Genomic DNA, 15,892 nt, shown 5'->3' with positions numbered 1-15,892 from the left:
CGCTGGATGGTCCATCCACCTAGGATGGACAAAGATGAAATTTGGCAGGGAGGTAGATTATAGTTAGTAGACGTCCGCTAAGAACGGATTTTGCGATATTCTACCGCTAAGGGGGTTTAATTGGGGTTGATAGTTTGTATGAAACATATACAGCAGGGTCGGTTTAAAGGAAAATAGCCGCGTTTGCAACCCTATGTGTTCAAGAAACATTTACATCGATCACTTATAAGTAGTACAAAAAAATATATTTCATACAATATCTAACCTTTACGTTATTAGGATAATTTATTACTAGGATATTTTATTTACCCCTGTCGTCACGGAGTCACTGAGGAGCGTGCGTTACGCTATTCCGTGGCATATATTTACGTAGAACCATATTAAAAACTAAATTGCATGCAGTATATTTTAAACATATTTTACACTACAATACTATATTATTACTACATTACTATAGTATTTACACAAAAAGTGTAAAAACGCGTATAGTGAGATCTATTACTAAAGTCTCAAAACCATAGAGCAACACGGAGGGAAGTAGCTCTGGCGTTTTTTACCACACATTCCCACACAAAAATAATCGTCTATCACTACGAAACTCACACATACTAAATTAAAATCACACTTACATTTGTCACACACACATAGATACATTCTGTGTCATTACAGTAATAATGACACGCCGCAACTACACCGACAAGTTGCTCACAGCCATGGTTGTAACAACTGTCGATATGCATTATCGATAAATTCAAGTACTCGGTTAGGGAAATAAGGTTTCTAAAGTGATAGAAAGGTAAGATGTTATTATAAAAATAGACTTAATTTATTATATACTACAAATCAAACATCTTCATGTAAAATAAACGATTATAAAGAGTAAAGATTTGATTATTTGTTTGTTTGCATTGAATAGGCTCCCAAACTACTGGACTGATTCAAAAAATTATTTCACCGTTGAGAAGCTACACTATCCCTGAGCGACATAGGTTATACTATATTTTCAAAAATATTAGGGATCCTTACTAAAACTCCAATAATATAACCCAAGGGATAAAAAAATAACCTAAAAAATCCTTACATTGTGTGCGCTGCAAAAAATAATGATAATAGAAATATATAATGTAGTAAGACTTTGTAGAACACATCATTATCTACAACAATTGTATTTGCACGCAAACGAAAAAAAAAACCGACTTCGATTACATCGACAAGTAATACAATAGACGTAATATAGATATACGCGTTATCAAAGGTTACTCAAAAAGTTGTTATCAAATCTCGATGAAGTTTGAACGCGACCACATGATAAACATCAGCTTTCTATTTAAATTAAAAATCATCAAAATCGGTCTACCCAGTCGAAAGTTCTGAAGTAACATACATAAAAAAAATACAGTTGAATTGAGAACCTCCTCCCTTTTTGGAAGTCAGTTAAAAAGTGTCGTGACAGCATATGTCTAACTATTATAATTATGTTATATTATGTATTGGCGCAACGTTGTTGTGCCAAACAATGCCAGTCTACAATAAACGATTTAAAGTTAACCCACATTTTGAGGAGTTGATGATGTACACGGTGATTTCAACGAATCAGGAATAGGGAGCGCACAGAGGGTGATTTGACCCAAAAAGCTGGTCAAAATTCAAAAATTCAAAATTTATAAATATTAGAAAATTTTGCTACATAGTCATAGATAAGGACATAATGAATGATATACCGTAAACTTTCATTCATTCTTGCTTCGTTAAACATATCAATCAATCGTCATTTTATCGTCTCGTTTAGATCGTCTTTGTTCTATACGGTTTGCTGCGAAAAACAATTGAAATTTATATTTTATTTGAAACAAGATTAAGTGAAACTGAACTTTTTTATACAATGGACCTTTATGCACCAGGTATGTGTAATTAATGTTTATTAGTAACTTGGTATTATATTGCTTAGTATCTTTAGAAACAAGTTTTTTTCTAACTACCTTCAACATATTATTTATTTTATTCAAAGATTTAATACTTAAGTTTTTTAAATATGTTTCCCGAATGGTCCCAGCTTGTATTTTTTTTCTACTATTAACATAATGAGTTGTGAAGAGAATTACATAAAATTTAGGTGCCACTAAGTGCCAGTTTTGAAATGATATTTTTTTAATTAAATTGACTCTTTTACAAAGCAAAATTTTATTTGCGTTCAGATATTTATTTACCGTATTTTATGGTTGTAGGTTCTTCTGGGTTAACTGTTTTATCAAGACACAGTATATATATGATGACTAAGAACATAAATGAGAAGAGTTTTAGCGAAAAAATAGATAAGGTACAAGAAATAATAATAAATAAATACAGTTTAAATAGTAAGGAAAGGAAAAAAATTATCATTAAATGTTCAAAGCTAAAGTCGGAAATGAAGTCACGGTGGATAGCTGCAAAAAGAACAGAAGATAAATTTTTGAAAATGAATCGAGATTGACTGTGAGGGACAATATCAATGACGAGAAAAAAAATATCAAGTGTTGGTCGTCCCTCTAAAGAACTCTCTTCCTCTTCCTATTAGACAAGCTCAATCTCTCTTCTCCTTCAAAAAATACCTTAAACTACATTATTTGTCACTAAGCACGTCATGATCGCCTATATCGTCTTTGTATGATATAATATATATTTACTATATATATATATATATATATATATATATATATGTGTGTGTGTATTTTATATATGTAAGTGTTATGTATGTTTATTATTATTATATATTGTCTATTAGTACTTTGTTCGAGTATTCTAATTCGCACACCAATCGTTTGTTTACTTCCTAACTGCAGTTTCTATTTCGTGTCCCATACCCACAGGTTGTCTGGAAGAGATCGCTCTTTCAGCGATAAGACCGCCTTTGTACATCTTTCATTTTATGTTTTTTTCTCTGTTGTTTCTTTTAATGGTGTACAATAAAGAGTATTATTATTATTATTATTATTATTCTGAATATAACGAAGGGGAAAAAATAAAAATACTTTATTCATTGGAAAATATTATGAAATACATAGTTTTAAGCCTTAAACAATAAAGATTGTATCAAACAATTTAATCTCCCAATTTGCTTGAGAAGTCGCTGTCATCATCACTAACGTGTATAATCAAATTATTGTCAATCATAGTATCTACTCGAACTCGGAGAGGCCTACGTCCAGCAGTGGACTGCAACAGGCTGAACTGAACTGAATAGTATCTTCCACTTTATTGCCCACTTTAGGAAACACTGGTATAGACCAGTGTTTCCTAAAGTGGGCGATAACTGCAGTACTAAAGGGGCGGTAAGAGATCTAGAAAAAAATATGTTGGCGTTGTGTAGAGGCTTGGGGATTTATCATTTAATCTATAAGGACTCTCGACTACAACTTGTGAACATCAACTAATATTCATTAAAATATCGCTCAAAGGGGACACTATAAAATAATTTATTCTCTTAGTGGGCAGAAGACAAAATAAGTTTGGGAACCCCTGGTTTATACGGATATCGCGGCCAACGTCATCAAATATATTTTTTTTTTAGTTTTTTTAACGACCTTCATCTCTTGTGACTTTTCCGCATGCTTCTTTTAAAAGCATCTTCATCTTTTTTATGCCATACGGCGGAGAAGTATTATGATGGGCTGCATAACCTTTAATTTGAGCCCAAATTAGCTCAATGGCATTGTACTGGCAGTGGTCCGGGGGAATTCGGAGAATGCGATGACCGTACTCCAGAGCCAACTCATCTATTTCATATTGAACATTTGTCGACTTATGATCATTGACTAATTTCATCAGCTCTTCTTTTAGCATTGACATTGTAGTGGCAATTAAGTCTTGTTATTATTTATCGATTAAATAAAAATCATATATAAATCCACTATCTTTTATTCTTCAGTAAGTTAAGAAATTACAGAATGACAATTAAATTAAATAATTCTAGTGACATGTCAAATTTCTTCTTCCATATAAAATAATTATATAAATCAACATGAAGGTTTTAATTTAAAGACTGTATATAAAAATAGAGTTTGTGTGTACGCCACACCACCCCCCTCCAGAGACCGTTACGGGCGATACTTAGGTATAAATACTTAGATACTTAGGTATGCGCACTGTTCTTCCTGAACGTGATTTCACGTTTTGGCATTTATTCTCTTCACTGTTTTTTATCTGAGGTGGAGTAGGAATGGGCTGTTTATCGTCTCTGTGCTCGAAATCTTCTGTTAAAATATAAGCAGGTTTGAGTCTTTCGATTGATACAGTAACTGGTCTATCTTTTATGATGATCTTAAAAACTTTGCTGCTTCTTTCTAACACTTCGTGTGGTCCGGTATAAGCAGGTTGAAGAGCTCCCTTTGTGCCTTCTTCTCTAAGATAAACATGACTCGTCCGAAAAAGGTCTTTGAAAATGAAGACAGACTTGTTACAATGTCTGGAAGCTGGTTGAGGTCTGACGCTTTTAGTGATAGATTTTAATCGTGTTATAAATTCCGTTACGTCTTGAGTATTATTTGTAGAAGATTGAAATAGCTCTCCAGGAAGTCTAAGACTTTCGCCATATAGTAATTCGGCAGAGGATGCTCCGATATCTTCTTTAAGTGCACTTCGAATACCAAGCAGTACTAATGGTAGTGATTCCGTCCAACTAGCATTGGAATGGCAAATAATAGCTGTTTTTAACTGTCGATGAAATCTTTCGACCATGCCGTTACATGCAGGGTGATATGCAGTTGTATGTTTGTGTTCAAAACCAGCCATGTCAGATTGATGCTTAAAAAGAGCTGATTCAAATTGTCTTCCTCTATCTGTTATAATAGTGGCAGGGCAACCGAAACGAGATATCCAGCCAGATATAAAGGCTTTTGCCACCGTCTCTGCTGTAATGTCCATTATAGGTAAAGCTTCTGGCCATCTTGTGAAACGGTCCACGGCTGTAAGGCAGTATTTGTAGCCGTTAGAAATAGGCATTGCTCCTATCAGGTCTAAGTGGACTGTCGTAAATCTCGAACGTGGTAAGGAAAATGTCCCAGGGGTTGTTGTTACATGACGGGTTATTTTTGACTGCTGGCAAGCCTGACAAGATTTTGCCCATTTACGACAATCTCTTCTTATTCCGGCCCATACAAAACGTTGTGAAACCAGCTTGGCTGTCGCATTCGTTCCTGGGTGACTTAGGGAATGTAAACTTTTGAATACGTCGTAGCGAAACAACTTTGTAACGAAAGGTCTTAATGTGTTGTTATGATCATCACAGTATAATTGCAGCTGAGTTCCAGGAATATCTACTTTCCGTAAGTTCAACGATGTTTTGCCTTGAATCAATTACTTCAATTCTAAATCGTTCTTCTGTGACTGCGCCAGAAGTGTTAAGTCGATTGGTTGTGAGATTTCCTCAATGCGTGACAGCGTGTCTGCAACAACATTGTCCTTTCCAGAAATGTGTCGTATATCTGTAGTAAACTGAGCAATATAATCAAGATGGCGAAATTGTCGTGGTGAACATTTTTCTTTCTGCGTAGCAAACGCGTAGCATAGTGGTTTATGATCCGTGAAAACGGTGAAATGTCGAGCTTCTAACATGTAGCGAAAATAACGGATTCCTTCGTAAATCGCTAGAAGCTCTCTATCATATGGAGAGTATTTACATTGAGATGGACTAAGCTTTCGTGAAAAAAAACCAAGAGGTTCCCTATAATCTCCCCTGCACTGGTGTATCGCTGCGCCAATTGCGTTTTCAGAGGCATCAGTTACCATTGCGATTTTTGCATTGAAGTCTGGATGCGCTAAAAGAGCGGCGCGGCACAAACTTTCTTTACAATTTTGGAATGCCTCTAATGACTTGCCTGATATATCTATAGGTTTTGCGCCTTTCACATTGTCAGTAAGTAAGGCATGAAGTGGTGCTTGAATAGATGCTGCATTAGGAAGAAATTTACGGTAAAAATTTACCATGCCTAAAAACCTACGCAGCTCTTTAACGTTTTTTGGCACAGGAAATTGTTTGATTGCATCTACTTTTGATTCCAGAGGCTTGATTCCCTTCGACGAGACGTGGTATCCTAGAAATGATAGTTCTGTTGCTCCGAAGATACATTTGGAAGTATTTATAACTATTCCATAATCTCGAAATTTGTTAAAAATATCTCGTAAGTGTTTCTTGTGAGTTGTTTCGTCAGGTGAAAATATAAGAAAATCGTCTAAATATGTAAAAACGAAGTCCATACCTCTGGTCATTTCATCGACAAAACGTTGAAAGGTTTGACCGGCATTTCTGAGTCCAAATGTCATGTATGGAAACTCAAATAGGCCGAAAGGAGTAGTTATAGCAGTTTTCGCAACGTCCTCAGTATATACTGGTATTTGGTTATATGCTTTTACTAAATCGATTTTGGAGAAGATATGGCAACCAGATATGTTGTGCGTGAAATCGTGTATGTTGCGGATCGGGTACCGGTCAGGAATGGTTCTTGCATTTAACATTCTATAATCACCACATGGCCGCCAACCGTTATCTTTCTTTGGTGCTAGATGTAGCGGTGACGCCCATGGGCTCTTTGACGGTTGCGCTATTCCATTCTTGATCATGGCTTCAAACTCTTTCTTAGCAATGAGTAGTTTGTCTGGAGACAAGCGACGTGGTGAACTAGAAACTGGCGGTCCGGGAGTAGTTTTAATATAATGAACAGTGTTATGCTTAGGAACACGTTCGATTCCCGCTGGCTTGGTGATGTCAAGAAACTCATGTAGTAGTTCATGGTATTGCGAGTTACCCAGAAAAATCTTGACTGATGAAATCGTGCTTGATGATACCGAATGAGCTTGTGTTGTCAACGTCGTAGTGCTATCGATGAGACGCTGGTTACGACAGTCGACTATAAGACCATAATGTGATAAGAAATCCACTCCAATTATAGCTTTGGTTACATCCGCCACGATAAAACGCCAGCTGTAGCCTCGACGAAGCCCTAAGTTTAATTCCAGGTGAGCAAAACCATATGTAGCTATTGCTGATCCATTGGCAGCATATAGTTGGTAATTTGTTGGCGAGCGTCGTTCTTTAAGACACGTACGAGGAAAAACGCATAGATCACTACCAGTATCGACAAGAAATTGCATTTTTGTGCGTTGATCTGTGACAAAAAGGCGACCTGGAATGTTATTTTGGCTGTCGGATGTCGCCATTACCGACTGCCCTTGCAGTTTTTCCGACTTAAAGTCGCATGGTTTAATACATTTATTCGCATTTTTTCCAAAAGTGTAATGATACCAACAAACTGGAAACTTCTGATGGTTGGATTGTGATCTGGTACTGCTTGTATCGCGAGTTTGACTACGATGACGTCTAGGTCCTGATCTTCTTGTATAACTATATGTATTAAGTGCGTTAACTTGCATGACAGCTCATCGATCTGTTTAGCCATGGATTCTAATACGGATTGAGACGTAGACGTCGACGCAACTTGTGGTGTACGTGGTACTATCTCATGCAAACTGTCAGCCAAATCAGCGAGAGATTGTAGATCTAATGTTTTCTGGGCCGCAATAATGGGTTGAAGTGCTATAGGTAGGCGACTAATCCAAATCGTTTTTGTAAAGTCGTCTGGAATTGAAGGTCCTGCTAAGCGCTGTAGATGACGTAAGAAATTGCTAGGTCGACGGTCACCCAGTTCCTCATGAATGAGTAGCTGCTTGACTTCTTTCTCGCGAGACGCAGATAGTCGTTTAATTAATTCGGATTTTAATAATTCGTACTTGCCTGTTTTTGGGGGTGATACAATTATATCTTTAACTTCAGCAGCATATCTTTGTTCCAAAGTAGAAATAACATAGTAAAATTTAGTATCGTCATCTTTGATACCAGATAATGTGAAATTTCCTTCCAGCTGTGAGAACCAAACTGTAGGTTCTTCGGCCCAAAATGGAGGTGGTTTTACGCCGATACGAAAAACGTCAGTTTCTGTAGGTTCGACCACAGGTTCGACATTTTTTCTTTCCATTTTGTATAAAGTTTAAATGCTTACTTTTTAGTCCGTTCCTATTTTTCAATACGGGGTCACCAGTGTAGTGGCAATTAAGTCTTGTTATTATTTATCGATTAAATAAAAATCATATATAAATCCACTGTCTTTTATTCTTCAGTAAGTTAAGAAATTACAGAATGACAATTAAATTAAATAATTCTAGTGACATGTCAAATTTCTTCTTCCATATAAAATAATTATATAAATCAACATGAAGGTTTTAATTTAAAGACTGTATATAAAAATAGAGTTTGTGTGTACGCCACAACATATTTGCGTTAATGCCACTTTTTGCAGCCAAGCCACCAATTCATCTTTTAGCTCATTAGCTTGGGTGGGTGCTTTATTTTTTTGCACCGAATGATAAGGTGCGTTATCCATTAATATAACTGAAGGCTCTAGCAGCCCAGGTAGCAATACATCATGAAACCACTCCTTAAAATGAAATCGCATTCATTTCTTCGTGGTAGTCAGTAGTGATTTTTGACTCAAATGCCAATAAACCGTTTACCACAAAACCATACTTTGGACAACCAGCGTGGCATATTATAAGTCGTGCTCTTTACCCATTGGCACTTTCGACGTTGACGCTTGAGTGTCATCTGTCCAAGAACGAGAAAGTGTGCGATTGGCGTTCAGCCATGTCTCGTCGATGAAAACAGCATTGTCCCAATTATCGATTTTTGTCGCTTCTCTTAAAAAAGTAATTAAGTCAAAACAACAGTCACAAGATAAACACAACGAGAAACACTGGATAACGTAGTCTATGCGTGCGAGACAGGTATACTTACTGTACTCTGTGGTGCGAGACGACAAGAGACGACTGTTTGTAAATGTCATAAAATGGCGGTCCCCACAAGGCGATTTTGTGTTGCCATTTTCTACCAGAAATATAAAGTAATAAATGGTGTTATTTTCATTTTTTTTTTCATTCGTCTGACTGGTATTTTGGCACTAATTTTCTTAAGTTTTGTTTGGGCGTACTTTATTATATTATTAACTTTATTAAATACTAAGTGCATTATATATTATAAAATTATAAGGTTTTATTTTATACTCTACCGACAGATTATATTAGGATTACAAAAATATTCGATTACAATTGCCTCGTTATTTTGTTACATCACTACAAAAACAAACAGTTGTTGACATAACCTTGAAACAGCGCCGCTTAACATGGTTTGACTTCAAAAGCTATTGTTTTAATATTTGTTAATTAAGTAATTGTAATACTTTTAGCCCGAAATTAATACATTTATTATAAGTTGGCATAATTATTCGAAATTTAATGTTATCACTCGTTAATAAGAAAAATAAAAAAATATTTAAAAAATTTGCCGTAAATTGTACGCCAGTTCAAAGTTACATCGGCCAGACCAATGTGACTATTTTTGAGACGTTTCATAATAATTAGAAATTGCATGCTTACTATTACTATAAAGTAAGCGTGAAAAAAATACTCCCAATAGGTACCTATATTCTATCATATTATTCAAGACGCCAAAAAATGTACGTTTGTTTTAAAAAAAATTGTTATTAATAATTCTTTTATTGTTTCTTTCTTTCATACCAAGTAACGTTCAAGGGTAGGTATCTGTCAAATGTCCAAACGGGCCTCTTATTTTGTGACGACTATAACAGTCTTTAGTGGTAGAGTCAGAGTTAAAAAAAAATCTTACTAAGAGTTGAAATGAAAAATGTGTAGTGTATTCTGTCGCGGACTGTTATATTTAATATCAACAGTTTTAGATCTTTACTGTTACTAGGCTTAAACACATTGAACGCCACCTTGATTTTTAGTTTTTCTGTTTGGGCCATGGGGCACACCATGTAGTCGCCACACAATTTTTCCGTTGGTGTCGCGAGGGATACCACATGACCGCGAGCCAGTGTCAATTTAAAAAATATGTCTTAGAAAAATATGTTATATAGTGTAAGGAAAAAGAAGTAAGATTTACAATAATAGGTGTGGTAGTGCAATAAAATTTATCATAAATTTTTTGTAAATAAAGACAAACTACCCCCATGGACTAAACAAGTGTGGCCCAACTGGTGTCCCCCATGGCGTTTAACTTGTTATGGAATATTTAAAAACACACTTTTCAATTTACAACCTATAAAGATTTACTATTAGTAAGAATTTCAAGTTTTTTAATTTTAATAATAACTAGCTGCTGCCCGCGACGTCGTCTGCGTGAACGCTATACAGCACCAAAAATACCTACGATTATACCTTTTAAAATAACATTCATTTACCCGTTTCTTCTTTACTTTTTATATCTACAGAAAAATATCATAGATGGCGCTGCTTTAAAATTGTCTTGTCTACTTATATTCATTTAATTATGTTTATCGGCTTAGTTACTTGTATTGCATGATTTTTTATAGTGTGAAGCTAGCTTATATAGCATGGTTATTAACATAATAACAACAACAACATTCAAATATGCTTCATTAGATTACACGTTGTTATAGAATGCGTTGAGGAAATAAAGGTTCACTGCTCGTTCCTGGTAGGTGATAGCATGACAATATGTAGCCTATATGTTGACCCGACTTCTTAATAATATTCGTGCCAAATTTGAAGTAAATCCATGCGGTACTTTTTAAGTTTATCCCGGACATACATACAGACAAACAGACAAAAATTCTAAAAACTAAGTTTTTGGCTTCGGTATCGATTGTAGATCACACCCCAAGTATTCTTTTAAAACAATATTCAATGTACAGTTTTGACTTTCCTACCATTTTATTATATGTATAGATTATATTTCTCACTCATCTAGTCGGTTTTAATACTAAATTTCTTAATATGTAAAATTATTAGTTAAAAATTATAGGTAATTAAATCTAAATGACATATAAAATAAAAAACCATATTTACTATTCATTTAATATTTACTTTTATAATTATGTTATTTTCATTCATAACTAACAACGATATGGGTGTTACGATGTATTCAAATTCAGTAAAACAAATTAAAACAAAATACAAATTTCACTCACTATTAAATTTAATATTACAGTACTAGCAATAAGAAAACTCTTTTACTTTAAATAATTTATATAAGTCAACCTCATTTCGAAGAAATGTATTAAACGGGAAATTCTCATTTAGTATAAGTGCACGCAAATCGTGAGAGTGAGAATTCAGTGGGATTAAGACGTTCCAATAACATCGCTTCAAACATTCAGGTCACTAGTATGTCTTAACTTTTTACACAGAGGGTCTTTAGAAGCAACGTCGATTACAAAATTCATATTAGATAAGACTTAATAAAATATGCGTATCTAAACTATCGTATTACCTTACTGAATTCATACGGTCTTCTCTCGTATAGTAATACGCCCCATCTGGCGCACGAAAAGACCGCGAATAGTAATACCGAGTGCGTCTCCGCTCTCTACCGATTAACTTTATCAGAGTCATACCATAAAGATAATAATTATAATATATTTACACGAATTATAAAGGTGTGTCAGCAAATGAATAGACGCAGGGACGACAGCTAAGCTCAACTATGTGATTTGAAATCGTGCGCCGAGCGCAATATACCTCTTATACTAAAAATTTATAAGTAATTAGTACATACAAATATGTAATAATACGAGCGTATTTAACATACGTTACCGGGGCCATTTTCATATTATTATTATTGGAAATTTTGTAATAGCTTGGCACGCTAAAGATGTTTTGTGATTACGTCATTTATCGATGTAACAGAATGTGTTATTATGACAAAGTCTAAACCAGACAGTTGCAATCTCGTCTTTTTTCAGCTGCCTAACCCGTGTAGGTGCTCTTTTAGATTTGGTGGAAATCATTTTTCACCGAACATTATTTATTGATAATAATAGCTACTTGAAAATCATAAATAAGATTTTTTTCTCTATGTGTAGAGGATTTTAATACCTTCCTAATAACTTGTACGCCGTCTCAAAGTGCAAAATGAAATAGATAAAATACTTAAAACTATGACAATGATTTTCATTATTTTAACATCTTTTTTTATATATAAATGACTACTATTAATGTGTTCTCAATGACATTTTTTTACATAGCAGAAATATTTATTGAATATATAATACGATATTATATTAAAAAAAAAAAAAACTATGACGTTACAATAGGACACCGACAGTGCTTATTTAATACATTACATTTATTTAGCATTGGATATATATGTGAGGTACACTGCAATAAAAGTACTAATGTAAAGTTGCCCAAATAAACAATTATTTATAATGTAGTAAATCTAAAAATTTTTTTAAATTGTTTATACAAATACATAATATTCTGAAATAGTATTAAATATTAAAATTATCTTGAGAGATCAGTTTACGCTAGTTATAAAAATTTACAAGTATGTTTTTTTTTTATTTGCAACAAAATGCTCATTCTGATAAGTTCATCATAATTGAAATATGCAATGCAATACCAGGCGTACGCTGCGTACGCGTATCGCAAGTCAGGAATACGCTCCCGTAGTTAATATTCTAATGCGCTACTGAAAGTTTACTACAGATTACACGGCCCAAGCAAAGTTACGATCCACGCTATATCATGTGGCTACCTTAATAGGTGATTTACGTGAAACGAGTATGTGACTACTTTTAGTTTATGAGGTTTAAAAGAAATTTTATATCGCTGACCATTTGAGAAAGGGACGAAGAAAGTGAAAATATTACACGACTTAATAAACGGTAATGTACAAATTACTCGAATTTCGAATTGTCGATAAATAATCACAGTTAAAACTCAGCTTCAAGGTATGTACACGAGGAAGGAATTTGAGCTTACAAAAGTACAAAGTAATCACATTGCGACGGTTTAGACTCTACAGTGGATTTACCCTTCTCACCGACTACGACAGCTCAAGCTTTATCGACGATAACGCTACAGTATCACACGATTACTCGCCGAAAACACCTATTATGCATTTAATTTTCCCGATGGCCAACACGAAAAGTACTATCACTAATTAGCATACGACCGAGTCTCGGGTCGAGGGCGGGGAGCGGCCGGCAGCCCGGAGCCCGCTGCGAGGCGCGCGGGGCGCCGTCTACGACGCGCCCGGGGAGCCGCCGCTGGGCCCGCTCGCCGCCGTCTCGCCTGCGCAAACATGCTCTGTACACTTCGGGAACTCAGCGGCGGGACGGAGGTCCGACGAGTCTAGCGCGAGCCACCGTCCCTTTTCGATTACAACTAATATATCCCGGTTCAAAGAGGTCGGGGCGGCCGAATAGTCTTTAAACCGAGCGACCCAGAAAAAATATGAAAGAATCGGTGGACATCGATGTTAAAACAACTAGGATCGATGTTAAAATTAACTGAGGTAGGGCACAGCAGGAATTTCTTGCTCAAAATATGGAGCAGCCCGACTGGGGTAGTACCTCGAATTACAGAAGACTACAGCTAAATAATACTGTTTTCAAGCAGTATTGTGTTCCTGTTGGTGAGTAAGGTGACCAGAGCTTTGAGAGGGTTTGGGGATTGTGGGTCGGCAACGCGCTTGCGATGCTTCTGGTGTTGCAGGCGTCTATAAGCTACGGTAATCGCTTACCATCAGGTGAGCCGTACGCTTCTTTGTCGTCGACCTAGTGACATAAAAAAAACATCGATATTCACGAACGATATAAAGATATTTGGAAAAAAAAACTCGTTTGCACGCCTACGGCGACCTCGGTCCGGAATAGAGTGTGAGTAGTGTGAGTAGTGTGAGCGGCGCGCGGCTTGAGGAAGTCGTTGAGCGAGGGCTGAATGGCGAGCTTGTAGTGTGAGTGGTGTGAGCACTAGGGTACTAGGGGGGAGGGGAGAACCTGTCGCGTCGGGCGCGGTGAGCGCGGGCGGCGCGTCGGGCGCGGGCGCGGCGCGCGGCTTGAGGAAGTCGTTGAGCGAGGGCTGGATGGCGAGCTCGTAATGTGAGTGGTGTGAGCGCTAGGGTACTAGGGGGGGATGGGAGCACCTGTCGCGTCGGGCGCGGTGAGCGCGGGCGGCGCGTCGGGCGCGGGCGCGGCGCGCGGCTTGAGGAAGTCGTTGAGCGAGGGCTGGATGGCGAGCTCGTAATGTGAGTGGTGTGAGCGCTAGGGTACTAGGGGGGGATGGGAGCACCTGTCGCGTCGGGCGCGGTGAGCGCGGGCGGCGCGTCGGGCGCGGGCGCGGCGCGCGGCTTGAGGAAGTCGTTGAGCGAGGGCTGGATGGCGAGCTCGTAATGTGAGTGGTGTGAGCGCTAGGGTACTAGGGGGGGATGGGAGCACCTGTCGCGTCGGGCGCGGTGAGCGCGGGCGGCGCGTCGGGCGCGGGCGCGGCGCGCGGCTTGAGGAAGTCGTTGAGCGAGGGCTGGATGGCGAGCTCGTAATGTGAGTGGTGTGAGCGCTAGGGTACTAGGGGGGGATGGGAGCACCTGTCGCGTCGGGCGCGGTGAGCGCGGGCGGCGCGTCGGGCGCGGGCGCGGCGCGCGGCTTGAGGAAGTCGTTGAGCGAGGGCTGGATGGCGAGCTCGTAATGTGAGTGGTGTGAGCGCTAGGGTACTAGGGGGGGATGGGAGCACCTGTCGCGTCGGGCGCGGTGAGCGCGGGCGGCGCGTCGGGCGCGGGCGCGGCGCGCGGCTTGAGGAAGTCGTTGAGCGAGGGCTGGATGGCGAGCTCGTAATGTGAGTGGTGTGAGCGCTAGGGTACTAGGGGGGGATGGGAGCACCTGTCGCGTCGGGCGCGGTGAGCGCGGGCGGCGCGTCGGGCGCGGGCGCGGCGCGCGGCTTGAGGAAGTCGTTGAGCGAGGGCTGGATGGCGAGCTCGTAATGTGAGTGGTGTGAGCGCTAGGGTACTAGGGGGGGAGGGGAGCACCTGTCGCGTCGGGCGCGGCGGGCGCGGGCGGCGCGTCAGGCGCGGGCGCGGCGCGCGGCTTGAGGAAGTCGTTGAGCGAGGGCTGGATGGCGAGCTCGTAGTCCGTGAAGTTGAAGAGCGGCGGCAGCGGGCGGCCGTTGGGCAGGCGCGCGTTGGGCTCGCGCAGCTCGTCGAAGAAGCTGTGCGCGCACGCCTGCAGCGGCGACAGGCGCGCGCCCGGCGTGTACTCCAGCAGGCGCGACACCAGCGAGATGGCGTCCGGGGGCGTGCACGCGCGGAACACCTGCAACGCCGCACTCGCACATTTCACTTACTTTATACTAACATAACAACTCTCTTTTTTTTGGTTATGTGGAAAAATAAGAGATTAAACCTTTATACATGGTGAATTTTTAGTCAGACGTTTGAATTACAGGATAAACGATTGAAAAACGATGAACTCGAAAATATGAGGACTAATTAATCGAATAAGTCAAGAAATCGATATTGATTAAAACTAAAATTAAAAACTATTGATAAATAAATTCTCTGATTGACAAGTGTTTTTGAAGAAAAAAATTGGGTAGTAAACTATATACTAAACTAGTGTAAAATTTCTTTTTTTAAATATTATTTACTACGAAAATTAAAATAACATGCAATAGTTTTTACAAAGTTTTAAATAACTATTATACATTATGATGAAGTAATACTTATTTGTCTTCATTATATGTTATAACTGTTGAATATTATACTCCTAACTTATTGTAATACACAATAATTTTTAAATAATCCTTAATAGCATATTAAAATATATTACACACATGATGTTAAAGCAATAACAAAAAAATAATAATGATGGTATAAACAATGTAAAATATGTTAAGTGTTAGAATGAATTTGACAGCAATAGATTTACGTTGCAGAAAGATGATTTTCTGTCTCATTATCAGACCATTTTCATAAACTGAGGGCAAGAGTGTATTTTTACATACATACTATACTCCCCACTGCATATTAGACAAATCCCACGTCAACGTA

The 15,892-nt window shown here is 38.3% G+C and overlaps 1 protein-coding gene across 1 annotated transcript; it reads right to left on the bottom strand.

The window, feature by feature from the left end:
• Positions 1–13,093: 13,093 nt before the first annotated feature.
• LOC123661256 (nematocyst expressed protein 3-like) lies at positions 13,094–15,867 on the bottom strand. Its single transcript, XM_045596243.1, has 10 exons — positions 15,856–15,867; positions 14,916–15,155; positions 14,734–14,808; positions 14,588–14,662; positions 14,442–14,516; positions 14,296–14,370; positions 14,150–14,224; positions 14,004–14,078; positions 13,713–13,932; positions 13,094–13,203 (listed from the first exon to the last, which is right to left on the bottom strand). Exons 1-10 carry the CDS (start codon positions 15,865–15,867, stop codon positions 13,094–13,096), a joined length of 1,032 nt encoding a protein of 343 aa, XP_045452199.1.
• Between the last annotated feature and the right edge of the window lie 25 nt (positions 15,868–15,892).

The sequence above is a fragment of the Melitaea cinxia genome, chromosome 16, assembly GCF_905220565.1.
Source record: "Melitaea cinxia chromosome 16, ilMelCinx1.1, whole genome shotgun sequence".
Taxonomy (NCBI): domain Eukaryota; kingdom Metazoa; phylum Arthropoda; class Insecta; order Lepidoptera; family Nymphalidae; genus Melitaea; species Melitaea cinxia.
The sequence above is the reverse complement of the archived record's forward strand: the minus strand, read 5'-3'. Positions and strand labels throughout refer to the sequence as shown.